The sequence below is a fragment of the Bos grunniens genome, chromosome 6 (genome assembly GCF_055505025.1).
Source record: "Bos grunniens cultivar Pamir isolate PY7600 chromosome 6, Bosgru_T2T1.0, whole genome shotgun sequence".
Classification (NCBI taxonomy): domain Eukaryota; kingdom Metazoa; phylum Chordata; class Mammalia; order Artiodactyla; family Bovidae; genus Bos; species Bos grunniens.
In genome coordinates, this window is record NC_141170.1 from 13,873,611 (window position 1) to 13,900,014 (window position 26,404).

The 26,404-nt window shown below is 45.5% G+C and overlaps 1 protein-coding gene across 2 annotated transcripts in view; it reads left to right on the plus strand.

Annotated features, from left to right (window-relative positions):
- STK32B (serine/threonine kinase 32B) overlaps nucleotides 1–26,404 on the plus strand; it is a 405,326-nt gene that overhangs the window by 310,556 nt on the left and 68,366 nt on the right. Inside the window, exons 5-6 of one of the 2 annotated variants that reach the window (XM_086404827.1) lie at nucleotides 5,619–5,656; nucleotides 24,479–24,568. In XM_086404827.1, the coding sequence (XP_086260953.1) occupies nucleotides 5,619–5,656; nucleotides 24,479–24,568 (128 nt within the window). The remainder of the gene's footprint in view (nucleotides 1–5,618; nucleotides 5,657–24,478; nucleotides 24,569–26,404) is intronic. The other variant, XM_086404828.1, reaches the window with a different exon arrangement.

The following is a 26,404-nucleotide window of genomic DNA, read 5'->3' on the forward strand; positions in this document are numbered from 1 at the left end:
CAGAGCCACTTCTGTGCTGTTTTTTTAAAATAGACCGGCTGACATTTTATGGTTTGTTTTATTGGGGGGCTGGGGGATAATTCAAAAGCAAAACCGGGTTTTATAGCCTTTGCAAGCACACTTTCCATCAAAGTGTCATTTTGCCCAGCTCTGAAATTATAGGTCTGTCCTCAGAAAACATCGTCACAAACTTGCCCGTCCACACAGTGCTTCTGATGCCCTTTCCAAACACACGGGCTAATTTTCAGCTGGATGACGTGCTTGAGCCGAGATACAATCAATGTGAAAAGTAGAACCGGAGGAAATGGCCCTGGAACCCGCTAACCTAGAGGTTCCAATAAGATGCTTTGCCCATAAATGCTATTCTTATTAAATCCTGAATGACTCAGGCTCCCGGCTGCTCTGTAAGGCTTTGCAAGAGTCTGCCTGGTGAGTTTCCAATGAAAGAGACCTAATTCATTTGTAAAAGCTTAAGAAGCTCCCTTTAAAGAACATGATAGAACCCGCATTGTTGTTTATTTCAGCACGGCTTATGCACCGGGAGCCCCACTAAGCCTCCCATGATAGCACCTCTGTGTATACACCCCCCCCAGCCACTGTCAGATAGGAACCATCATTCCCATTTTCCGGATTAGGCAAGCGAGGCTCAGAGTATGCTGTCCAAGATCATATAGCTCTCGTAGCAGTCTTTTATCATGGCAGAACAAGTTTCTACTAAAGGGGCGGCTTTTCACATTTATTTCCTCAGTTTCCCAGGGGTCAGGAGTCGGTGCACAGCTTAGCTAGCCCTTCTGCTCAGGGTGTCACAAGCCTTCCATCCTGGAGCCCACTGGGCTGCCTTCCTTTCTGGATCTTTCTGGATCTGTCCCAAGGTCTCCTGGTTGTTGACAGAATTCTGTCCCTGGTGGCTACAGGAGTGAAGTCCCTGTTTCCTTGCTGACACTCAGTTTCTAGAAGTGCCTGCAGGCCCCTGCCATGTAGCTGCTCGCACAGGACGGCCGGCAAGGGAGGCTCCTGTATTCAGGCCTGCCAGGATAAGTCTGATAGCCTGCAATCATTGGAATGACCCTGCCACCTTTGTCTTGTCCCCTCAGCTGGATGGATGTCACAGGTTTAAACCATTCACCCTCTCAGCCTTCTCTGCCTTCATCAGCAAAATGAGAGCTTGCTCCCGGGTCATATCAGACTTTCTCTTTCTTGCCATTCAGATGTCAACCTAATGCCACATCTTCTGAAAGCCCTTCCATGGCCGCCTACCCAAAGCAGGTCTCCTTTCTAGACCCTGATTTGTTCTTCTCAGAGTACTTGTCCCAACTTGGGGTTGTGTCCGTTTTTCACTCCTGTCTGCCTCCTAGAAGCGAGCTCCATTTGACTGGTTCTGTCTTGTCCACTGTCATGGCCCCAGGGACCGTGGAGGGGATGCTTGAGGATTGCTGACTCCCCTGTGTGCTGAGAGCCGATGCAGAGCATGTGTCAGATGGTTTGTCCACACCACAAGGGAAGCCGAGGTACAGGGATTTCACCCCAACAGCAAGAGGGGTGGGCGTGGGGACTCAGGAAGGTTGCTCCTGAGTAGTACTCACCCAGACAGAACACCCTCTTTCCTTGGAGCCGTGGGGTCTAGTTTGCCAAGTCACCTGTGCATGCTAAGTCCCTTCAGTCATGTCCGAGTCTGCAACCCCATGGACTGTAGCCCACCAGGCTCCTCTGTCCATGGTGATTCTCCAGGCAAGAACACTGGAGTGGGTTTCCATTTCCTTTTCCAGGGGGTCTTCCTGACCCAGAGATCGAACCTGCATCCCTTATGTCCTCTGCATTGGCAAGTGGGTTCTTTACCACTAGCGCCAACTAGAAAGCCAGGTTACTCATACTTCTGCCCCTGTTTGGTTCTCAGGATGTAAGAGACCACAAACAGGGACCTTCTGATGGGCTCTAATGGACGGTGGTCCTATCCAAGGTCACACCGTGGTCACTGGGGGACTCTGGTTGGAGCTTGACATTTACCCACCTCCTCCATAAGCTCTCTTTCTGCTCCATTAGGCATGTAGCTTCCTGTGGCTGTTGCAGCAAATTCTCACAAAATTGGTGGCTTCAAAACATGTAAATCTGTGACCTCACAGTTCTGGCCAGAAGGCTGAAATTCAGGTGCCCATGGGGCCAGCCTTCTCCAGAGGCTCTTGGAGAGAATCTTTGCCTTCTTCTTCCAGCTTCTGGAAGCTCCTGGTTCTCCTTGGCTTGTGGCCACATCACTCCAGACTCTGCCTCTGTCTAGACGTGGCCTCTTCTCCCCATCGTGTCTGTGACCAAACCCCTGTCTCCTTCCTAAGATGACAGACAGCCCCAAACTCAGGGCGATTTCATCTTGAGATCCTTAACTAATTCCTTGGAGGAGCAAAGGCAGTGACTCAAAATAGCATCACATTCTGAGGTCCTAAGTATTCTGAATTCTGAGAGGATACTATTCACCCACCTATGCCAGTCGCCTCTCCTTAGTCCTGCCACCACTGCCCCATCTTTTCTTGGTTCTGCCACCCTGGTCCCCACTGGTCCATGTGATCCCCAGCCAGCCGTTCCCTCTTCCCTGGGCTCCATAGCTGGTCCGTACTATGGCTTCTGAGCCTCCCACCTGCGTGTCTCCCCTCCCCTTCCCACTGAGTCTGAGCTTCTGGAGGGGAGGGACTATGTCTGGAGCCTCTGCAGGTCAAGCTGTCTGCCAAGATCTGCCAGGAAGAAGCACTTGAGGAATGTCCCCAGAAGGAAAGGGAAGGGATTGAAGGAGGAGATGAAGGATGAAGAAAGAAGGACTGGAGAGGGGTGGTCAGAAAACCCCAAGACAGGGCATGCTCAGCCTCAGGGGAGGCAGCAACTCAGGTCAAGGACCTTGCAGCCGTTGGGGTCCAGGCTCCTGGTCCATGGCTACCTCTTCTGAGATCTCCAGGCCCCAGACAAGGTCACCCTAGTCCAGTGACACCTTAAAGAAAGGATGCTGTTTCACATTCGCTGCTGTTTTCATTCTTAACAAGTATCTGTTTTCCCTTTTCTCACCTTTCTTGAAGCAACCCTCCTAGGGCCCTCTAGGTAGGCCCTAGACAGGGGCCAAGTGTTTGCTGATTTGAGCCACAAACGCTTGACTCCAGGTCTTCTGCCTTTTGTTTTAATTGTGTGAGTTCTCAAGTTCATCCTTCCCCTGGGGGATCCATTAACAACCCATCTCTGTTCACCAGGAATGTTGGTGAACTTGGCAGCATGGAGTTCATGGTTTAATGCCCATCAATATTCATGGTGGGAAAAGTCACAATAAAATGAAAATTTCAATATATGGATTGAGTGTTTCTTTCTTCCCCCAAAGCCACAGACATTGCCTCATATGGTTCCAAATAACCACGTTGTGTTTTCTGGTAGAATTGCTATTTAATAAACTCTGGAGCAGTCACTTTTTATTTCAAAGAAAGCCATCATTAGTCTCAAAGGATTTGACATTGACTCTAAATGGGTGAGTGGGGCTTGCATTTCTAAAATCTATGGCTTTAATACAACACTTTGGAAAGTGTATGCTTGCTAATGATGTGTAAATCAGAGCTGAAAGTGTCAACTCAGTTTCTCCAAGGCTGTGTTTCCCTCACATTCATTCTTCCCTGTTTCCTGTGTGTTGATAAAGATTCTCTTCTCTCTAAATCTCTGCTCAGGCTCTTCTGAGTTCTTTTGAAACCAGGCATCATCTTTTGGACTTCCATGTCGGTTTATGCATTGTTCAGTCTTAGTAAAAACCTACTAAGTCAGTTTAGGGGCTTCCATGATAGCTGAGATGGTAAAGAATCTGCTTGCAATGCAGGAGACCCCAGTTCGATTCCTGGGTCAGGAAGATCTGCTGGAGAAGGCATAGGCTACCAACTCCAGTATTCTTGGACTTTCCTGGTGGCTCAGCTGGTAAAGAATCTGCCTGCAATGTAGAAGACCAGAATTCGTTCGCCAGATCGGTAAGATCCCCTGGAGAAGGGAACAGCTACCCACTCCAGTATTCTGGCCTGGAGAATTCAATGGACCGTATGGTCCATGGGGTCACAAAGAGTCAGACACAACTGAGCGACTGTCACTCTTACCTTCACTAAGTCGGTTTAGCCATAATCCAACATCCTCCCAAACTCATCATCCTCTGATCAGGTTGCTCATCCCTCAAGTGGTTTGATGCCCTGGACTGTCCTCAGTGAGAATACTGATGAAAAGTTAATGACTTTCCATCCACCAACCCCTACCTCCTCTGCTTCAAATTCCCACTTGTCCACACTGTGTTTGGAATGAAGCCCAGTTCTATGCTGAGATCCCTTTTCTACTTTGGGGATTGCTGTTGAATAAAATCTATCTTAAGTGTTTTAACTACTGTCCTGGTTTTTCTCTGACAGTGTCTGCTGGTTACAGGCACCATGCTGAAAGTACAAAAAGTGAAGAAAGCAAAGCCCCTGCCTTTAAAAAGCACAGCTTTGAGTTGGGGGCCCTTTGCTTTAAAGATGAGGAGAGCTGAATTTTTCAGAAACTGCCTAGCTCAGATTTTGCTGCACATGGCCCACTGTTACCCTAAAAGTGAAAGTGTTAGTCGCTCAGTTGTGTCGGACTCTGCGATCCCATGGACTATAGCCCGCTAGGCTCATCTGTCCTTGATATTCTCCAGGCAAGAATACTGGACTGGGTTGCCATTCCCTTCTCCAGGGGATCTTCTTGACCCAGGGATCAAACCTGGGTCTCTCGTATTACAGGCAGATTTTTTTTTACCATCTGAGCCACCAGGGAAGCCCTAAACCGGATCAGCAACCTTCTAAAAGGACCAGATAATAACTATTTCAGATTTTGAGGGCCACATCAGTGTGTGTGATACATTTCTTTTCATTTTTGCTTCGTGTGCTACGTGTGTGTCTTGTTTTGCTTTTTACAATCCTTTAAAAATGTAGAAAACCTCCTAAGCTCACAAACTGCAAAAACTGGTTGATTGCTGGGTGTGATCTTTCAAGAAACTCAATTGACACCTTCAACCCTGATGTACTCATCATGAACATGCATGTGCTTTCTGAAGCTCCATATTAAAATCACAGATTTTAGAAATGCATGCTCCGTTCACTTCTGTATAATAAATGTCCCATCTCCTGAGATCATACAAAAACTAGCAGAGGCTGTGGTCCATCTCTGACCCGGACAAGTTACTGACCCTCCTAGAGCTGCAATTCCCAGGTCTATGGAACAAAGGACATTAAACCTGGGAGGTTAGTACCTACCAAGGAGGGAGGGCTAAATTCCACCAGGAAGCAAAATTGTCTGTACCCACCGAAGAGACCCAGGGCTCAGTGAGCAGTCACTCCTGGGAGTCAACTGGCCAGACATCATTAAAAATTCAGGAAAAAACATACTCACACAATCCACTTGCAGTTCCAGGAAGAGAAAAGTAAGCGCATGGGGCTCTGCTTTCGTAATAATAATAACCGTCCTGCTTGCTGTCTGAGCCTTCACGCTGGGGGAGATACAAGCACACTGGGTGTTGTCAGGTATCTGTCCACAGCTGTTGTGTTTGACATGTGCTCCTCCATGCACTCAAGGAATCATATTTTCAGCTTCTCTGTTTTCTCTTGCAGAGACATCAAGCCAGACAACATATTGCTGGACGAACATGGTAAGCCTGTTATGAATGCTTTCTAGAGACTGTTTCAGTGGCAATTTTGAGGCTCTGGGAATCTGGGTGGGTGCGGGGGGCGGGTCCTGGTGAGTTGTATTTTGGGGTTGACTAGAAAGCCTTTTTTGTTTCAATCCTGGTGAACAGACCCCTGTGTAAGTTTCTGGTCTGTGTCCTGCCGTGGTGAGTCGAGTCCAACGTGTCTGAAGGTTTCACATCCGAAGACATCATTGTCCACATCCTGGTGTGAGAATGACAGGGCAGAAGTGGGAATGGGATACAGGGGTGGAGGCTCTGAGTCTCCCACCCCTGCCCCCCAACCTGTGAACCTAAGGGCTTCAGAAAAGTCACTCACACTCACCTCTCAAAGCCTCCATGTCTTCTTCAGTAAAACAGACAAAATGGTACCCACCTTCCTGATTGTCATGGGATCAAGTGAGATAGAGTATGCTTGGTGAGCTAGACATCAATCATCAGTAATCTGCTAAAGCCTTTCCTCACCCGGGCTTCTCAAGCTTTCATGAGGAGTCAGGGCAGATTCTTAAACTGATTCAGTAGATTGAGTTGGATCTGGGACTATGCATTTCTCACTGCTCCCAGTTGAGCCTGACACTGCTGGTCTATGGAGATAGTTCCCTGTCAGTGGCTTTCTGACTCTGGTCTTATCAGAATCCCCTGGGAGGCTTGGTAAGAAGCAGAGGACAGACCCTGCTTTAGAGAACCTGGGCCTTGGTGTTCTGAGTCAACCCCCAGCATGTGGTATCCAACCAAGTTAGGACCATGAGTCCAGGGTACAACCCAGCAATGATTGACAGTCCACTGCAGTCCATGCCAATGGCACCTTTATAGCTGCCGATATATAGCCGCTGTTGGCTGTAAAGCCAAGTCCAATCATGGTGGACTTGAAGACTTAATTCACTGATGTTCTTTCAGGAACTAATCCCTCAAGGGTTTGGGGGAGGGTGGGCTGGAGTGAGCAGGTGGGGAAAAATCCATGAGATGCTGCTGAATCATCCAGAGATGAATCTGTCGACTCTTCCACACAACTGTGCTAGACCTCCCTCCCCGACTCCACGCAGGCTGATGCTGTGGCTCGAAGCCTCTCTAGGACTCGTGTGTCTCAGGGAATCCTACCTCACTGTGTAAACCCTTTGGTATTGGGAGGCAGAATGGGAATGGTGGATGGGACCCTCAGCGCTCCAATCTCCTGCCAGAGGCTAAAACCAGACCACATACCTTGGGGCAGTGAGTTGAAATCCCTGGACTCCTGATGAAAGAGCAAGGACAACCTCAGGATGCCAGGGAAAACTGGGCAGAGCTGAGGATGCAAATCAGGGTCCCTAGTTTGTATGTAAAAGTCAGGAACCCCAGACCCGAGTCTCAACTGGTCCCCCAACTAGCTGTGTGTCTTTGGGCAGGTTACATAGCAGAAGTAATACCACCTGGCAGGGCCGTGAAGGTGTAAGACGGGACAGTGAGGGCTCCCAGCACCGAGACATAAGAGGTGCTCATGAGGGCTGTGTTAGCTTATAGGACTCGGCCTCCCCTATCCTTTCTCTGCTCAGACCACGGAAGCAGGTGAGGTGGAGGCAAGCGGAGGCCCAGGCTGAGTGATGCAGGACCCCTGGCAGGGCTGTCCTGGAAGCCAGGGGCCTGGGAAGCAGGGTTCTGGCTGGAATCCTCGGAGCCCTGCCTACTGACTGAGAGAGACTTTGGGACAAAGACCTTTCAGACCCTGGGCAGCTTTCCTTCTGGAAAGCAAAATCAAGACAGGAACACCAGGCAATAGGAATAATTCAGCTGCTTCATCTACAAAGAAAGGAGATTCAGGGAGCCTGTGGGGTAGCTGGGCCTGCCTGATGCCACAGTTCCTGCCCGACGCTACAGCCTAGCCTCGGGCCACAGCTCACACCACCTTCTCTGCGTTCCCTCGCTCCTGAGTTCCTGGATCTGCATCCATCCTTTCCTTCCTCCCCTTCTGCACTCGGCCTCACCTCTCCACCTCAGCCCTTTCGCATTTTTCATATTTCCTCCCTGTCAGTCAGTTCAGTTCCAGGACTGGTCTCCTTTAGGAGGGACTGGTTGGATCTCCTTGCAGTCCAAGGGACTCTCAAGAGTCTTCTCCAACACCACACCCTGTCCTTCAGTTCAGTTCAGTTCAGTCGCTCAGTTGTGTCCGACTCTTTGCGACCCCATGAATCACAGCACACCAGGCCTCCCTGTCCATCACCAACTCCCGGAGTTCACTGAGACTCACGTCCGTCGAGTCAGTGATGCCATCCAGCCATCTCATCCTCTGTCGTCCCCTTCTCCTCCTGCCCCCATCCCTCCCAGCATCAGAGTCTTTTCCAATGAGTCAACTCTTCGCATGAGGTGGCCAAAGTACTGGAGTTTCAGCTTTAGCATCATTTCTTCCAAAGAAATCCCAGGGCTGATCTCCTTTAGAATGGACTGGTTGGATCTCCTTGCAGCCCAAGGGACTCTCAAGAGTCTTCTCCAACACCACAGTTCAAAAGCATCAATTCTTTGGCACTCAGCCTTCTTCACAGTCCAACTCTCACATCCATATGTTTCCACAGGAAAAACCATAGCCTTGACTAGACGGACCTTTGTTGGCAAAGTAATGTCTCTGCTTTTCAATATGCTATCTAGGTTGGTCATAACTTTCCTGCCAAGGAGTAAATGTCTTTTAATTTCATCGCTGCAGTCACCTTGTCCTTCACCACCCACTTATACAGTGTCCTGACCCTGTGCTATAGTTTTGCAGCATTCCACACACTCCCCAAGCACCTCTTACTGGACCCTTGTCTCTCTTCTCTAAGATCCTATTTTATCAAGCTTGGTATGGGAACAGAGCACTGAACACTAACACACTAAGGAGTGAGTGGCTGATACCCTCCCCTCCTTCATCTTTAGCATCCAGTGGGTGCCTTTTCAGAAAGTGCAGAAGGAAAATTAGGAGCAGAGATTCTCAGAAAACACAAGTCTCCCCAGGAGAGAAGGACAGGAGAGGAGGCTGTGACCATGGTTTTCCTTTCTCTGATTTATGACAGCAGATAGAATCTCATTAGCTTTTCTTTTTTTCCTTTCTTAGTCATTGTTGCCTTTCTTTTCCCTCTAGCTCTACTGAGGTATTACTGGAAAATAAAAACTGTATATATGTAGTACAATATGTTGTACAATGTGATTTTTTAAAGGTGTACAACATGATGATTTAATACACATATACATTGTGAAATCAGCTCCACAATCAACTGGTAATATCCATCACCACTCATAGTTGCATTTTTTTTAAATTTTATTTTATTTTTAAACTTTACATAATTGTATTAGTTTTGCCAAATATCAAAATGAATCCGCCACAGGTATACATGTGTTCCCCATCCTGAACCCTCCTCCCTCCTCCCTCCCCACACCATCCCCCTGGGTCGTCCCAGCGCACCAGCCCCAAGCATCCAGTATCGTGCATCGAACCTGGACTGGCAACTCGTTTCATACATGATATTTTACATGTTTCAATGCCATTCTCCCGAATCTTCCCACCCTTTCCCCCTCCAACAGAGTCCATAAGACTATTCTATACATCAGTGTCTCTTTTGCTGTCTCGTACACAGGGTTATTGTTACCATCTTTCTAAATTCCATATATATGCGTTAGTATACTGGTGTTTTTCTTTCTGGCTTACTTCATTCTGTATAATAGGCTCCAGTTTCATCCACCTCATTAGAACTGATTCAAATGTATTCTTTTTAATGGCTGAGTAATACTCCATTGTGTATATGTACCACTGCTTTCTTATCCATTCATCTGCGGATGGACATCTAGGTTGCTTCCATGTCCTGGCTACTATAAACAGTGCTGCGATGAACATTGGGGTACACGTGTCTCTTTCCCTTCTGATTTCTTCAGTGTGTATGCCCAGCAGTGGGATTGCTGGATCATAAGGCAGTTCTATTTCCAGTTTTTTAAGGAATCTCCACACTGTTCTCCATAGTGGCTGTACTAGTTTGCATTCCCACCAACAGGTTAAGAGGGTTCCCTTTCCTCCACACCCTCTCCAGCATTTATTATTTGTAGACTTTTGGATCGTAGCCATCCTGACTGGTGTGAGATGGTACCTCAATGTGGTTTTGATTTGCATTTCTCTGATAATGAGTGATGTTGAGCATCTTTTCATGTGTTTGTTAGCCATCTATATGTCTTCTTTGGAGAAATGTCTATTTAGTTCTTTGGCCCATTTTTTGATTGGGTCATTTATTTTTCTGGAGTTGAGCTGTAGGAGTTGCTTGTATATTTTTGAGATTAGTTGTTTGTCAGTTGCTTCATTTGCTATTATTTTCTCCCATTCTGAAGGCTGTCTTTTCACCTTGCTAATAGTTTCCTTTGATGTGCAGAAGCTTTTAAGTTTAATTAGGTCCCATTTGTTTATTTTTGCGTTTATTTCCAATATTCTGGGAGGTGGGTCATAGAGGATCCTGCTGTGATGTATGTCAGAGAGTGTTTTGCCTATGTTCTCCTCTAGGAGTTTTATAGTTTCTGGTCTTACATTTAGATCTTTAATCCATTTTGAGTTTATTTTTGTGTATGGTGTTAGAAAGTGTTCTAGTTTCATTCTTTTACAAGTGGTTGACCAGATTTCCCAGCACCACTTGTTAAAGAGATTGTCTTTAATCCATTGTATATTCTTGCCTCCTTTGTCAAAGATAAGGTGTCCATATGTGCATGGATTTATCTCTGGGCTTTCTATTTTGTTCCATTGATCTATATTTCTGTCTTTGTGCCAGTACCATACTCTCTTGATAACTGTGGCTTTGTAGTAGAGCCTGAAGTCAGGTAGGTTGATTCCTCCAGTTCCATTCTTCTTTCTCAAGATCGCTTTGGCTATTCGAGGTTTTTTGTATTTCCATACAAATTGTGAAATTATTTGTTCTAGCTCTGTGAAGAATACTGTTGGTAGCTTGATAGGGATTGCATTGAATCTATAAATTGCTTTGGGTAGTATACTCATTTTCACTATATTGATTCTTCCAATCCATGAACATGGTATATTTCTCCATCTATTAGTGTCCTCTTTGATTTCTTTCACTAGTGTTTTATAGTTTTCTATGTATAGGTCTTTAGTACATGGTAAAAGCAGTCCTAAGGGGAAAGTTCATAGCAATACAGGCACACCTCAAGAAACAAGAAAAAAGTCAAATAAATAACCTAACTCTACACCTAAAGCAACTAGAAAAGGAAGAAATGAAGAACCCCAGGGTTAGTAGAAGGAAAGAAATCTTAAAAATTAGAGCAGAAATAAATGCAAAAGAAACAAAAGAGACCATAGCAAAAATCAACAAAACCAAAAGCTGGTTCTTTGAAAGGATAAATAAAATTGACAAACCATTAGCCAGACTCATCAACAAACAAAGGGAGAAAAATCAAATCAATAAAATTAGAAATGAAAATGGAGAGATCACAACAGACAACACAGAAATACAAAGGATCATAAGAGACTACTATCAACAATTATATGCCAATAAAATGGACAACGTGGAAGAAATGGACAGATTCTTAGAAAAGTACAACTTTCCAAAACTGGACCAGGAAGAAATAGAAAATCTTAACAGACCCATGACAAGCACGGAAATTGAAACTGTAATCAAAAATCTTCCAGCAAACAAAAGCCCAGGTCCAGATGGCTTCACAGCTGAATTCTACCAAAAATTTAGAGAAGAGATAACACCTATCCTGCTCAAACTCTTCCAGAAAATTGCAGAGGGAGGTAAACTTCCAAACTCATTCTATGAGGCCACCATCACCCTAATACCAAAACCTGACAAAGATGCCACAAAAAAAGAAAACTACAGGCCAATATCACTGATGAACATAGATGCAAAAATCCTTAACAAAATTCTAGCAATCAGAATCCAACAACACATTAAAAAGATCATACACCATGACCAAGTGGGCTTTCTCCCAGGGATGCAAGAATTCTTCAATATCCGCAAATCAATCAATGTAATACACCACATTAACAAATTGAAAAATAAAAACCATATGATTATCTCAATAGATGCAGAGAAAGCCTTTGACAAAATTCAACATCCATTTATGATAAAAACTCTCCAGAAAGCAGGAATAGAAGGAACATACCTCAACATAATAAAAGCTATATATGACAAACCCACAGCAAACATTATCCTCAATGGTGAAAAATTGAAAGCATTTCCTCTAAAGACAGGAACAAGACAAGGGTGCCCACTTTCACCATTACTATTCAACATAGTTTTGGAAGTTTTGGCCACAGCAATCAGAGCAGAAAAAGAAATAAAAGGAATCAAAATTGGAAAAGAAGAAGTAAAACTCTCACTATTTGCAGATGACATGATCCTCTACATAGAAAACCCTAAAGACTCCACCACAAAATTACTAGAACTAATCAATGACTATAGTAAAGTTGCAGGATATAAAATCAACACACAGAAATCCCTTGAATTCCTATACACTAATGAGAAAACAGAAAGAGAAATTAAGGAAACAATTCCATTCACCATTGCAACGGAAAGAATAAAATACTTAGGAATATATCTACATAGTTGCATTTTTACTGTGTGAATAGTGAGAACATTTAAGATCTACCTTCTTGGCAAATTTCAACTCCACAATACAGTATTATTAGTTATAATCACCATTCTGTACATTCGATCTCCTTCAGTTCAGTTCAGTCGCTCAATCGTGTCTGACTCTTTGCGACCCCATGAATCACAGCACGCCAGGCCTCCCTGTCCATCACCAACTCCCGGAGTTCACTCAGACTCACATCCATTGAGTCAGTGATGCCATCCAGCCATCTCATCCTCTGTCGTCCCCTTCTCCTCCTACCCCCAATCCCTCCCAGCATCAGACTCTTTTCCAATGAGTCAACTCTTCACATGAGATGACCAAAGTACTGGAGTTTCAGCTTCAGCATCATTCCCTCCAAAGAAATCCCAGGGCTGATCTCCTTCAGAATGGACTGGTTGGATCTCCTTGAAGCCCAAGGGACTCTCAAGAGTCTTCTCCAACACCACAGTTCAAAAGCATCAATTCTTCGGCGTTCAGCCTTCTTCACAGATCTCCTTAGCCTTTTGTTAACTGCATTAAAAAAAGTTTACAAAACAGTTAACTGTGTGTTCCTACTTAAAGAGTTTGCTGATGAATCTCATTAAATGTTTTCTCAGAGAACAAGTTGGTTGCTGTGTTTACAATGAAGCATAAGCATAATTAAATAACTGCATTTATATTTTTATTAAAAATGTTCAAGATCTGCTGGTTACACAAAATCCAAGACTTATGGAAGACTTTGCTCCCCCAGTGTCTGCCCTGCTTTCTTGTCCGCCAGGCTGGATTCATCTCCTAGAATGGGTCCTAATTCTCCTTTGAGATTGGGTTCTCTTGGCTAACAGCAAAAGCAGAGAGATAGCATATGCATCCTAGGTCGCTCAGTCGTGTCCGACTCTTTGAGACACTATGGACTGTAGCCCGCCAGGCTCCTCTGTCCATGGGATTCTCCAGGCAAGAATACTGGGGTGGGATGCCATGCCCTCCTCCAGGGGAGCTTCCTGACCCAGGGATCGAACCCATGTCTCTTATGTCTCCTGCACTGGCAGGCAGGTTCTTAACCACTAACACCACCTGGGAAGCCCGAAGAAGACAATTCCTGGAGGTTAAAGGAAGTTGAAGGAAGACGTAGCATACTAGAGTTGTATGAGGAGAAGAGCTGAGTGTGCTTTAGGGCTGAGGGCAAAGTGCTTGAGGAAATAGGGAATTTAAACTGTAGGGGGAAGGGATTGCATTTAATTTTCTCTTGGTACAGTGATGCTGGGTGATGAATAACCACGTGAATATAATGGCACAAACATGCATCCAATTAAGCTCACAGGTCTCTGAAGCTTTCATAGGCAGGGCTTGCTCCTAAGACTGAGGTCCAACAGGGTCAGCTAGGCAGCTGCAGTGACATTGGCTGTGCTCACTGCCATGTCTGGGGTTCACCTGGCTGCTTGCCGGTACACCATGACTTTGGTTCATGGACTAGACAGCTCAGCCCAGCGGCTCATGGGTCATCCTCTGGCAGGTCAGCCCCATGTGACCTTGCATGGCCAGAGCAGGAGAAGGAGCAGGGAAAGTCCAGTCACTCAGCCTCCACCTGTGTCACATTTGCTGCCATCTCAGTGGGCAAAGAAAGTCACAAGACCCAACCAACTGGGGGGTTGGGCACTGCCAAGTTGCATCCCAAGAAGGATGGATCCCAAGAGGAGGGAAGAATTGCAGAGATTAATGCAATCATCTGTAAGATGCTCATAGAAAAGGAAGAGTCACTAGCACAAGTAGGGGTGGTGGTCTTTAACACATGTGGAACTTGTTATTTTTGTTCAGTTGCTCAGTTGTGTCCAACTCTTTGAGACCCCCATGGACTGCAGCATTCCAGGATTTCCCTGTCCATCACTATCTCCCAGAGCTTGCTCAAACTCATCTTCATTGAGTTGGTGATGTCATCCAACCATCTCATCCTCTGCGGTCCCTTTCTCCTTTTGCCTTCAGTCTTTCCCAGCATCAGGATATTTTCCAATGAGTCCGCTCTCCACATCAGGTGGCTAGACTTTTGAAGCTTCAGCTTCAACATCAGTCCTTCCAATGAATACTCAGGGTTGGTTTCCTTTAGGATTGACTCTTTCCTTTTGGCTTGCTGTCTGAGGGACTTGCTGTCTGAGGGACTCTCAAGAGTCTTCTCCAGCACCACAGTTTGAAAGCATCACTGGGGAGCTTTCAGTTCAGTCCAGTCACTCAGTCATGTCTGACTCTTTGTGACCCCATAGACCACAGCACACCAGGCCTCTCTGTCCATCACCAACTCCTGGAGTTTACCCAAACTCATGTCCATTGAGTCGGTGATGCCATCCAACCATCTCATCCTCTGCTATTCCCTTCTCCTTCTGCCCTCAATCTTTCCCAGCATCAGGGTCTTTTCAAATGAATCAGCTCTGTGCATCAAGTGGCCAAAGTATTGGAGTTTGACTTCCCTCAAAATGGGCAAAAAACTGGGAGTCAGAGACAGAAGGGCAGTGTTTGCATTTTGCCCTGAGTGTCACTGAAGACTCTTGTTCAAATTTACTGATGGTATACTGTTAGCTTTCTGCATCTGAGGGGTCCACATTCTCAGATTCAGCCAATCTCAGATCAAAAAACATTTGGGGAAAAAAATTCCAAAAAGTGTCAAAAAGCAAAACTTGAATTCACTGCTGGCAACTATTTATATAACATATACATTGTATTTATGACTATTTACATAGCATTTGCATTGTATTAGGTATTAAAAGTTGAAAAAACTTGGGCAGGTGTGCCCAAGTGGTAAATTCTACACCACTTTATACACGGGATTTTAACATCCAAAGACTTTGGTATCAGTGGGAGTCCTGACTCTAGTCTCTTGAAGATACCAAGAGACAGCTGTAGCTTTTTCCTCTTCTGTATGCAAAAAAGTGACTCCATCATTTTGCAGACCTGCTGTAGGCCAGGCATTGTGCCAGGTGACCGAAGGACACAGAGCCTCTGTGGTCAAGAACCTCACAGTCTAGGGTAGTGTTTCTCAGCCATGGCTGCACATCACCTAGGAACTATAAAAAGTGCCAATTCCAAGGGCCAAACTTAGAAGTCCTATTTGACTCATCTTGCAGGAGAAAGTGGGATTTTTAAAGTTACCAGGTGGTTCTAAGGTGTATCCAGGGCTGCAGGAGAGATAGAGTGATACAGACCCAGCAAGGCCAGTGCTGGGCAGGACAGGGTGAAGCTGTGCAGGAACACCAGGGCAGTGAGGCTTGGAGAGGAGGAGGAGGGAGGGCTTGCTGGATCCTGCAGCATGCATGGAGTCAACAGAGCGTTGGAAAGGGCAACAGAGCATTCTAGAAGGCCAGTGAGAAAGCTCCAATGGTCTCAGAACAGCTGGCTATGAAGTGTAGAACTCACTCTTCTCAGTGGCCTTGGGATGAACACTTGGGGGTCAGAAACCTCACCTGGAGCTTTAGGATCTTTAGTAAAGGCACACCAGCAGAGTGAATTTGTTTTCTCATTGTATTCACTGTGTCTTCTCTTTCCTGTATGTGGATGCTTGACTTTTGCACACTCCAGGCCACCGTCCACTTTCCCTAAGCTTCCCTGTGCCAGGATCCAGATGACCAGGGACAGTCCTGTGCCCCCAGAAACTCCTGAAATTATTCAGACTAGCCAGTCCTAAGCCTGCTTGCCCTGCCTCTTCCCAAACTCCTGAAATTATTCAGACTAGCCAGTCCTAAGCTTGCTTGCCCTGCCTCTCCTGTTCCTTCCCACAGAAACCACCAGAGAAGCTCTTGATCACATTTTCTCCCTTGTCCCTGTGTCTCGTGAATGACCCTGATGCTTCCCCGGGGTGACCCCCAATGGTATGACGTGTCCCCTCCTCTTAGGAACCATGAATGACAGGCTTGTCTTTTCAATGGCAGTTGTCTCTTAATCTGTTGGCTTTACTATACCTCAAGTTTTCTATTAATAGACAATATTTCAGAGCATGCACTCACTGGACTCATTTTGAAGAATTGCCTCTCCATCTGTTGCTAACATATTTGTTGATAATTGTGATGAGTGCTCCCCAAAATGGCAATATCCAGCAGCAGCAACACCCCTATCCCCCTCATCAGAACACTGTGTGTGCCATGCCATCTCCATCTTGGCAGGAAGAGAGTCCAGGAAATTAACAGAAGGCATGTATTGATGCTGAAGCCTGAGATACAGGGATTGGAACAGCGGAGATGGAAGTGGAGAGAACCACTGGGGCAAATTGAGGGGTAGAGGTATTTCTGCTAAGTCTGAGGAACAAAGAGTTAGTGTCATTATTCTAGATAGGGTTCCAAGAGTTTAAGGATAAAACTTAGGAATGCAGTTTAAAGCTACACTGGGATCCTTGGGAGGGCTGTATTGAGATTCTTTCTGAAGACTGCTGGGAGTGGAAGGAAGTGTCTAGTACAATGTGATGTCTTAAGGTCCTGAAGACCCTGTGTAAGGAATCTCTCATGACCCCCCAATAAATAGCCTCCTGTATTAGCTTCCCAGGGGTGTTGGAACAAAGTCCCACAAATTGAGAGGCAATCAAGAGCAGAGATGTATTTTCTCACAGTCTTGGTGACTGAAATCCAAGGTCAAGATGTCTGCAGGGCTGTCCTCCCTCTGAAGGCAACAGGGATGGGTAGGTGTCAGTTCTGTCCCTGAGCTTCTGGTTTGGTGACATGCATACTTCCTTGGCTTGAGATGGTGTAACTCCAGCCTTCAAATGGCTTTCTCCCTTGGCTTACTTTCTTTTTCCAAACCTTGTGCTGTGCTAGTCACTCAGTCATGGCTGACTCTTTGTGACCCCATGGTCTGAAGCCTGCTAGGCACCTCTGTCCATGGGGATTCTCCAGGCAAGAATACTGGAGTAAGTTGCCATGCCCCCCTCCAGGGGATCTTCCTGACCCAGAGATCAAATCCAGGTCTCTCACATTGCAGGTGGATTCTTTACTGTCTGAGCCACCAGGGAAACCCCATTCCAAATCTTGCCTGAGTGCATTTGAACAGCATGCATTTGAATGGCAGAATCTAAATCTTGCCCAGAACCCTAGCTGCAAGAGAGTCAAGACATGTTTTTTTGTTTCTCTCTCTCTCTCTCTTTCTTGTCCTTATAATACAGGGGGCAGGAAAGAAAGGAGTGGAAAAGGATACTAAGTGTCAAAAGATAATCTCTATCCCAGTGCCCCTCAGAGTCCTTGCAAAGAGCAGATCATGGCTGAGAAAGTGTTCTAAAAGCCTCTCTGCATCTGATTCATTGTGATTTGCATGATTGTGTAAAATCACATACCAAAATACATATGGAAGGGGAGCACATTGGTCAGGTAGCCTTGGATATGCTAGTAACTAATTAACCAAAATCTAGTGATTTAACATTAAATTAAAAGCCACAGAAGTAGAGAAAGGGGAAAGAAACAGAATTACTGAGCTCATTCAAAAGCCTTGAGTGAGGTGGTGTTTAAGCAGGATCAACTCAAATAGGATGTGAAGTCTGGGCAGATTTTATGAAATCACAGTATATCTGGCGGAAGGTATTGAAACTCATCTCAGCTGAGTTGTTCAGTCGCTTAGTTGTGTCTGACTCTTTATGACCCCATGGACTGCAGCTGGGAATTCCCCCAAATCTCAGTCTAGGAGCTTAGGAAACCCCAGACCTGTTGCATTTCTTGTTCCCAGTTTTTTGTTCTCTTCTGTCTCAGGAGATCTGGGAACACACAGATTGTTTTGATAGCCCTGCCTTCCTACCCTATGACCAACAAATGGAAGGAAGTCAAAGCAAATAAAGCAGAAGAAAATCAGAGGGTCATTTCATTCTACATCAGGCAAAGGCCTGCCTTCACACAGTCAGTCTTCCTACTGCAGTAAAGCCAAATGAAGCCTGAAGAAGCTGGTACCTTAGAATTTGATTTGTTTCTCTCCCTCTCTCTCTCTCTTTCTCTCTCCCTTCCTTTCCTTTTCTTTCTTCAATTCCTTCTTTCCTTCCTTCCTTCTTCTTTCTCTCTTTCTACCACTGTCCTGAAGTAAGTTCAGTATGATCTCCATGAAGAGAAGTGGGAGGAAGGAAAAGTGTTCAGGATGATCCTAAGGGGAGGATCGGCATCCAGGGTTATATCACAGGGTTATATCACACCAGCATCTTGGAAGTAGATATTATTAGCTTTATTACCAGTGAGCTCTGGGGCCTTCCATGGGTGGGGTAGCTGGATCCACAGCTAGGGTTCTCATCCTCTTGAGCATCCTTGGGCATCCAGCTGCATCTTTTCAGCAGCACCACTCTGACCTCTGGCTTAGGCACGCTGTACACCTGTAAACCACCTAAGATGGAGACAGATGTTCATATGAGACTTGACTCTGAATTTCAGGGAAACAAGGCAAAAAAATTATGTGGTAGAAGATCATCTCTTATGCAGGGCCTTCTTGCCATCCTAACTTCTGGTCTAGCGCCCTCTGATGGCTACTACCTGAAGTCCAATCTTGGCTTCTGAGGACAGATCTAAAAGCCTGCCACTGGGTTGACTATCCCCTCCCAAGCAGACTCTCATCTTCTCCCAGGCTGTGGCCTTGTTGGTCCCAGTGAGATCACTCCACTGTCCTCCTTCATTTGGTAAATATCCATACAGAGTTAAGGTAATTTCATTTCAGGAGCTGAGAGGGGTGAAGGGAAGGGAGGGAGCATGGTGGAGCAGGAACAGACACTGGTGCAATATGGCTGCAGGAGAAGCAAGTGAAAATACAGCAAAATCCAGGATGCTTTGGATGCTTCCTCCTGGAATATGCAAGGAAAATGCAGGAACCAGTCTTCAAAGCAGGAGTCACTGCTACTGGTAATGCTGAGTTGATTCTGTGCATCAGTAATTATTTCCCAGTGCGGGGACTGTGGATGGAACTTTAGCCCTGTATAATCTCCATCATCCCATCCCCCAGTTCCATGGCACAAATAACTGACACATCCTTAGTGTGTAGAGTTTCAAGTGCTCTTCCCCCAAATGCACAGATTGTTGTTGTTGTTCAGTCACTAAGTTGTGCCCTACTCTTTGCAACCCCATAATCTGTAGCACACCAGGCTTCCCTGTCCTTCACTCTCTTCTGGAGTTTGATCAAACTCATGTCTATTGAGTCAGTGATGCTATCTAACCAGCTCATCCTCTGCTTCCCCCTTCTCTTGCCTTCAATCTTTCCCAGCATCAGTCTTTTCCAGTGAGTTGGCTTTTCGAAGCAGTGACCAAAATATTGGAGCTTCAGCTTCAGCATCAGTCCTTCCAAAGAATATTCAAGGTTGATTTCCTTTAGGATTGACTGGTTTGATCTCCTTACTGTCCAAGGGGCTCTCAAGAGTCTTCTTCAGCACCACAGTTTGAAAGCATCAATCTTTGGTACTCAGTCTTCTTTATGGCCCATTTCTCACTTCCGTACACTTTTCATGCACATGCCGAGCCTGATGCTGGCCCCAGGGAGTACAAAATCACAGAGATGGTGGCTGAGTCTCATCATTTAAGATCTGGTTGAAAAATTGATGCTGCTGTAGTCTTAAAAGTAAAAAATGGAATGTTGTCAGATCCTGTAAATATCATGATAGCTCTAAGAAGTAAATAATGAAGAAAGATGATAGCATTTGCTCACCATATTTCTTTCATTCCATCTTTTATTTGGTCAGTAAGTCAGCCAGTCAACAAACACTTGTTAAGTACTTTTTCCAGATCAGGCCAGTGCTAACATACAGGGGACATAGAAATGAACAAGGGAGGATACCTGGTCTCAAGGAGACAGACACAGCAGATACAGCATAGTGGATGCTAGGATGGAAATGAAAATGGAGAGGAGTTGGGAGGGTCCAGGAGAGAGGCCTAAACCAGTCAGTCTTCCATGGACTAAGTGTGCATGGAATTAATTAAATTGGTATGTTGAAGCCTTAACTCCCAGTGTGATGGCTTTTGGAGCTGAGGCCTTTAGGAAGTAATTGGGTTTGGAAGAAGTCAAAGGATTGGAGCCCCCACAATGGGATTTGTGCTCTATAATGGGATGAAGGGACTGGAGCTTGCTCTCTCCTCACAATGTGAGGATACAGCAAGAAACCTGCCAAGTAACCCAGGAAGAAACCAAGGACCCTAGCGTGCTGGACTCTGGTCTTGGACTTCCAGGCTCGGATACTGAGGAATAAATGTTGATGTTTACACCACCCAGTCCATGGTAATCTGTTTTAGCAGAGCAAGTCAACTGAGACACAACCCCCCATGGTAGTGAGTTTCCTGTTAGTGGAAGCAATCAAGCAAAGGCTGGATGTCCATCCATCAGGAATACAACTCTTGGGCCAGGTTTTGAAGAATGAATGGAAATCTGCCAGGCAGAGGGCAAAGCTTTCCAAATGGTGTCAAAGTCTTGGAGGTGTGATGAGTTTCCATGTGTTCAGAGAAAGGAGAGAGCAGGGCTGGAGTACAGGATGCACAAACAGGGGTGGGAGGGCAATTGTTGATGATTCTCATTCAAACTTTTACTAATGGATCTCACACCGTATACTGGGCTCATTCTCTCACTGATTGCTGAATGTTTTTAATTTACAGAAAGCAAATAGCCGAAAACTGTTCATATGTGCACACTTTGTAGTAAATTTCCGTTCTCCTGAGAAGGGACTCAGAGGAGACCTCGTATGGCACTAATTTTCACTTTCCCACATCTTGACTCAACCGGTAAAGGAGGCACACCAGGAAGTTTCAGCTCATCAGCTAGCATGGTGTGGAAATCAAAAATGGGGTTCTGCTGTCTGGCACTCCTGCTGGAGGTAACTTGCTGGGAAGACAGGTCTGCTTCAGAGCTGCCCCAGAGCCTCCACCCTGGAGGGCCAGGAGGAAACAAGGACAGGGCCGGGTGACTCCACCCTGAAGGGGGCAACAGGGGGCGGTGGAAGCGCCCACTGGAAAGAAACTAGAGACAAAACATGGCTCTCCACATTTCAGCTGCCAACCGTGGATGGGTCACTGGTCTCTAGAACTTCAGGCTCGAGGAGGGGGAAGGGCAGGACTTTCCTGGCAGTCCAGTGGTTACGGCCTCACCTTCCAATTCAGGAGGTGCAAATTCAATCTTTGGTCAGGGAGCTAAGATCCCACAAGCTTCACGGACAAAAAACCAAAACCTAAAATAGAAGCAACATCGTAACAAATTCAAGAAAGACTTTAAAAACGATCCACATCCAAAAAATTTTTATAAAAGGGGGGTGGGTAGCCATACCCCACCCCCGACAGAAGTTCTTCAACGACTAACATGAACTTCAGCACCAATTCTGTACCGTTTACGCAACCTTAAACAATAGCAGCTTACATAGATGAGGGATGCATTTTTTCCCCTCTTAATCAGTTTCCCTGCTTTGAGTCTTGCCCCAGTAATCCACACACAAGCCAAAGTGATACAAATGACTGGGATTGTGTCTGTCTTTCTCAAAACCCTCAGGCTTGGGGTAAAAGCCACCTGAGCCCTTTCCCCCTTTCTCCTTCTGGCCTCCTTGCTGGCCCTTGCAAGGTCCTGGTGCTGCCAGTTCCCTCAGCCACCTCACTCCTCCCCCCAGAAGTCCACTGGCTTGCTGCCTCTCTTCTTCAGATCTTTGCTCAAAGGTCACATCCTCAGTCCCTAAACACCCTGTTGAATGCTCACAATTACCCTACCAGGTACTTATTAATATTAGGAGGCTTATAGAGTGAAATAACCTGCTGAAATCTTGTGGTAAGTGTCTGCATGAATTAGGACACCAACAGTGTGTGGCAGACAACAAGGAGCCCAACTCAAATCGCCCTAAGCAATGTGTTTTTCAGCACGTATAACTGAAGCCCAGTGGAATATGGCTTCAGGCAGGGTTTGATCAGGCTTTGGTACCATTTCTCTGCTGTCCTTGCAGCTCTGCCTTCTCCAAAAATGGGCTTCATCTTTAGCTTGTCTTTCTTTGTGGCACCCAATGGCTTCTACAGTTTGGGGCAGGGGTCATTTCCCCACATCACACCAGCCAAAGGCAGAGAATATCACTTTAGATAGCTTCTGGAAGGAAAAGGAAGAAAACGTTTCCTTTCCTGAACCCCCTAGAAAATCATCTCCCCAGTTTTCATGGGCCATGATTTGTTCATATGCTCAGCCTGAGCCAACTATTAAAGCCACCTGGAGACACGTGCTCCATCCCAAAGCCAAATTAAATGCAAAAGTGACTTTTAGAATGATCGATGGAGTATGATCTCTTTATTGCAAGAACAAACCAAAGTCCTGTGATATGTGGATATACATTTGCATAAGCAAAAGCGAGAAAGAATGGGGGAGCTAAATGAATCAGTGTGATTATGTGGCAGGTAGAGGAGACCCTAGGATGTTGAAAGGAGAAACTCAAACATGTATTTGTATTCTACGATTTATTATAATGAGCTGGCGTTACTTTCATCATGCAAATATTAAAGAATTTTAAGAGTGGGAGAAATGAAACCACGTAAAAGCCATCTATATTCTAAGATTCCAGAATTCCGTCCCAAGGGTACTGCTGTGCTTGGAACTGTACAGGTGTGGGGTGCAGAAACCACTCAGATGTCCAGCTACTTTCACATAACTCACAGTCTAAAACTGGACTTGAATTTACTTGTTTGTTAGAACTAGAACTGAGGCAATGGGAGGGTGCAGGGTGGATTGGCCCCAGCTGGAGAAGGGATTGGAGCCACACCTTGGCAGGATAATGCTGCTAAGAGCCATGCTTACAGAAAATGCCCTCATTGTTGTGTGGCAGTATGCTGTAACCATTTCTTGTGTATTAATTCTCTGACTCCTCCCAACAGCCCTCTGAGATGTATATTTTGTTATCATCATCCCCATTTTACAGATGAGAAAACCAAGCCTCAGGGAGCTTAGTATTTATATTGAGGACATAATAAAAATGTTAAAGTTTAGAGGCACTGGTCCAGAGAGTGGAAGCTTCTGATAAATAAATGAGACACTTGAGACCAGACTCCTCCTTTCAGGAAAACACTGGGTGGGGGAGGGGTGTAAAGAGAGGATACTCATGCCCTGAGGGCACCTTATTCTGTCCACCTGCTCTGGCCAGTGGGGGCCTTAGTACAATACTGATGAACTGAGTAGGGAGGGGGCTTGAGGGTGGAAACCACTTTCTGTCCAGCCTAAAGTAATGGGAGCCGATGGGACATTGATGTCAAGTACCCTAAGAGGGAAGGAAGAGGGACAGGGAGGAAGGAGACAAGGAGATGTGGTGGTGAAGAGAGAAAAGAAAGTGTCAGAAGGAAGGTGGGAGGGGAGAAGGAGGAAAATCCAAATAGTCAGTATTGGTTCTCCGGGGAATCTGGGAACCTACCATCAACAGATGAAGGGGTAAAGAAGATGTGGTTTAGCTATATAACGGAATACCACTCAGCCTTAAAAAAAAAAAGAATGAAAACTTGCCATTTGAAGCGACATGGATGGACCTGGAGGGCCTTATGCTAAGTGTCACCATGCTTTGCATTATCCTTGAATGTTATTCATCTTAGTGTTGAAAGTTTGTACCCTCTTACCAACCTTTCCCTATTTCCTCCTCTTCTAGCCCCTGGCAACCACTTTTCTACTCTCTGTTTCTATAAGTTTGGCTTTTTTTTTTTAGATTCCACATACAACTGAGACGGTGCAATATCTGTCCTTCTCTGTCTGACTTCTCACTTAGCATAATGCCCTCAAGGTCCAATACTTAGGTTGCTTCCATGGCTTCAGTTCAATCTCTCAGTTGTGTCCAACTCTTGCGACCTCATGGACTGCAGCAGGCTTCCCTGGCCATCACCAACTCCCAGAGCTTGCTCAAACTCATGTCCATCGAGTCGGTGATGCCGTCCAACCATCTCATCCTCTGTCATCCCCTTCTCCTCCCGCCTTCAATCTTTCCCAGCATCAGGGTCTTTTCCAATGAGTCAGTTCTTCACATCAGGTAGCCAAAGTATTGGAGTTTCAGCTTCAGCATCAGTCCTTCCATCAGGACTGATTTCCTTTAGGATTGACTTGTGATTGTGATTCCACTTATTATTATGATTCCATAGCTTGGCTACTGTCAATGATGTGGCCAAAACAGACCCTCCTAAAGTATCAAATAAACACAAATGTAAATAAAAGTTCTAATATTTTCTTCCTGTACATCCCCCCTTGCATACCACACTGTTAAATCAGACGGGAGATAACCCAGCTGCCTGCAGCTTTTGCTAACTGCTTTTTCTGATTCTCTGTCTCCAGGACACGTTCACATCACAGACTTCAACATAGCGACAGTCGTGAAAGGCGCAGAAAAGGCTTCCTCCATGGCCGGGACCAAGCCCTACATGGGTGAGTGTTCCAGGCCCCCTCAGGCCTCAGCGTTCCTCTCCTGCTACATCCCACCCCTCCCTCAGCCCACCTCCCACCCCCACACCAGACCCCAGCCATGCTCTCTCACACCTCTGGCCCTTACCTAAGCTGTCTGGAGTTCACCTAAACTCATGTCCATTGAGTCGGTAATACCCATCCAACCATCTCATTCTCTGTCGTCCCCTTCTCTTCCTGCCCTCAATCCTTACCAGCATCAGGGTCTTTTCAAATGAGTCAGCTCTTCACATCAGGTGGCCAAAGTATTGGAGTTTCAGCTTCAACATCAGTCCTTCCAATGAATACCCAGGACTGATCTTATTTAGGATGGACTGGTTGGATCTTCTTGCAGTCCAAGGGACTCTCAAGAGTCTTCTCCAGCACCACAGTTTGAAAGCATCAATTCTTCGGCGCTCAGCTTGCTTTATAGTCCAGCTCTCTCATCCATACATGACTACTGGAAAAATCATAGCCTTGACTAAATGGACCTTTGTTGACAAAGTAATGTCTCTGCTTTTTAATATGCTGTCTAAGTTGGTCATAACTTTCCTTCCAAGGAGTAAGCATCTTTTAATTTCATGGCCGCAATCACCATCTGCAGTGATTTTGGAGCCCCCAAAAATAAAGTCAGCCACTGTTTCCACTGTTTCCCCATCTATTTACCATGAAGTGATGAGACCAGTTGCCATGCTCTTAGTTTTCTGACTGTTGAGCTTTAAGCCAACTTTTTCATTCTCGTCTTTCACTTTTATCAAGAGGCTCTGTAGTTCCTCTTCACTTTCTTCCATAAGGGTGGTGTCATCTGCATATCTGAGATTATTGATATTTCTCCTGGCAATCTTGATTCCAGCTTGGCTCAGGCTTAAGAAAAAACAAGCAATAAGCCCTTCTTCTTTTTCGTTAAAGTCCAGCGGTGTTGCCAAAATACGTTTTGCTGCTGGTCATTGCAGGTCTGTATTCTGAAGTATACATTACCCTTCCAATATAGTTTCAGGTTGGCTTTTCTGTAGGACTTTTGATGGAAAGGTCATGTTGCACCAAGTCTTAGTTATGAGGGCTTCCCAGGTGGCTTAGTGTTAAAAAAACACCCGCCTACTAATGCAGGAGACATAAGAGACGTGGGTTTGATCCCTGGGTTGGGAAGATCTCCTGGAGGAGGGCATGAAAACCCACTTCAGTGTTCTTGCCTGGAAGATCCCATGGACAGAAAACCTTGGTGGGCTATAACATGGGGTCACAAAGAGTCAGGTGTGACTGCAGTGACTTAGCACACACACCGGGTCTTAGTTGTGGGATATTTAGTTGCGGCATGCAGGATCCAGTTCTCCTACCAGGGATGAAACCCAGACCCCCTGCACTGGGAACATGGAGTCGCAGCCACTGGACCACAAGGGAAGCTCCCAGAAATGTCTTTTGCTTTAATCCACATTCTGTTCTTTTACTTTCTTTTCTTTGTTAAGGATCCTTATTACCTGAATGTTGGGTCTTCTTTGCCAATCCTCAACATTTGCCATTTTCAAATCTTTTGTCTTTCTTCCTATGTTCAATTTGCTTCTCAATTTTTTATCTTTCTCTTTATTTTAAAGCAGTCTCTATTGTATTTGTTTTGTGTGCTTTCTCATGAAGTATTTGTTTCTGAAATAATTTTCCTTTTTTCTGATGTTTTTCACGAGTCCTCTTATGAGATTTCTGAGTATCTAAATCATAATTTACATGTTCTTTCATGTCTTGCATAATTTTTAATGTCTATATTATTCATTCTTAATGTCTATGTAGTTATCAATTGCTGATGACAAACCATGTCAAAACCTAGATGTT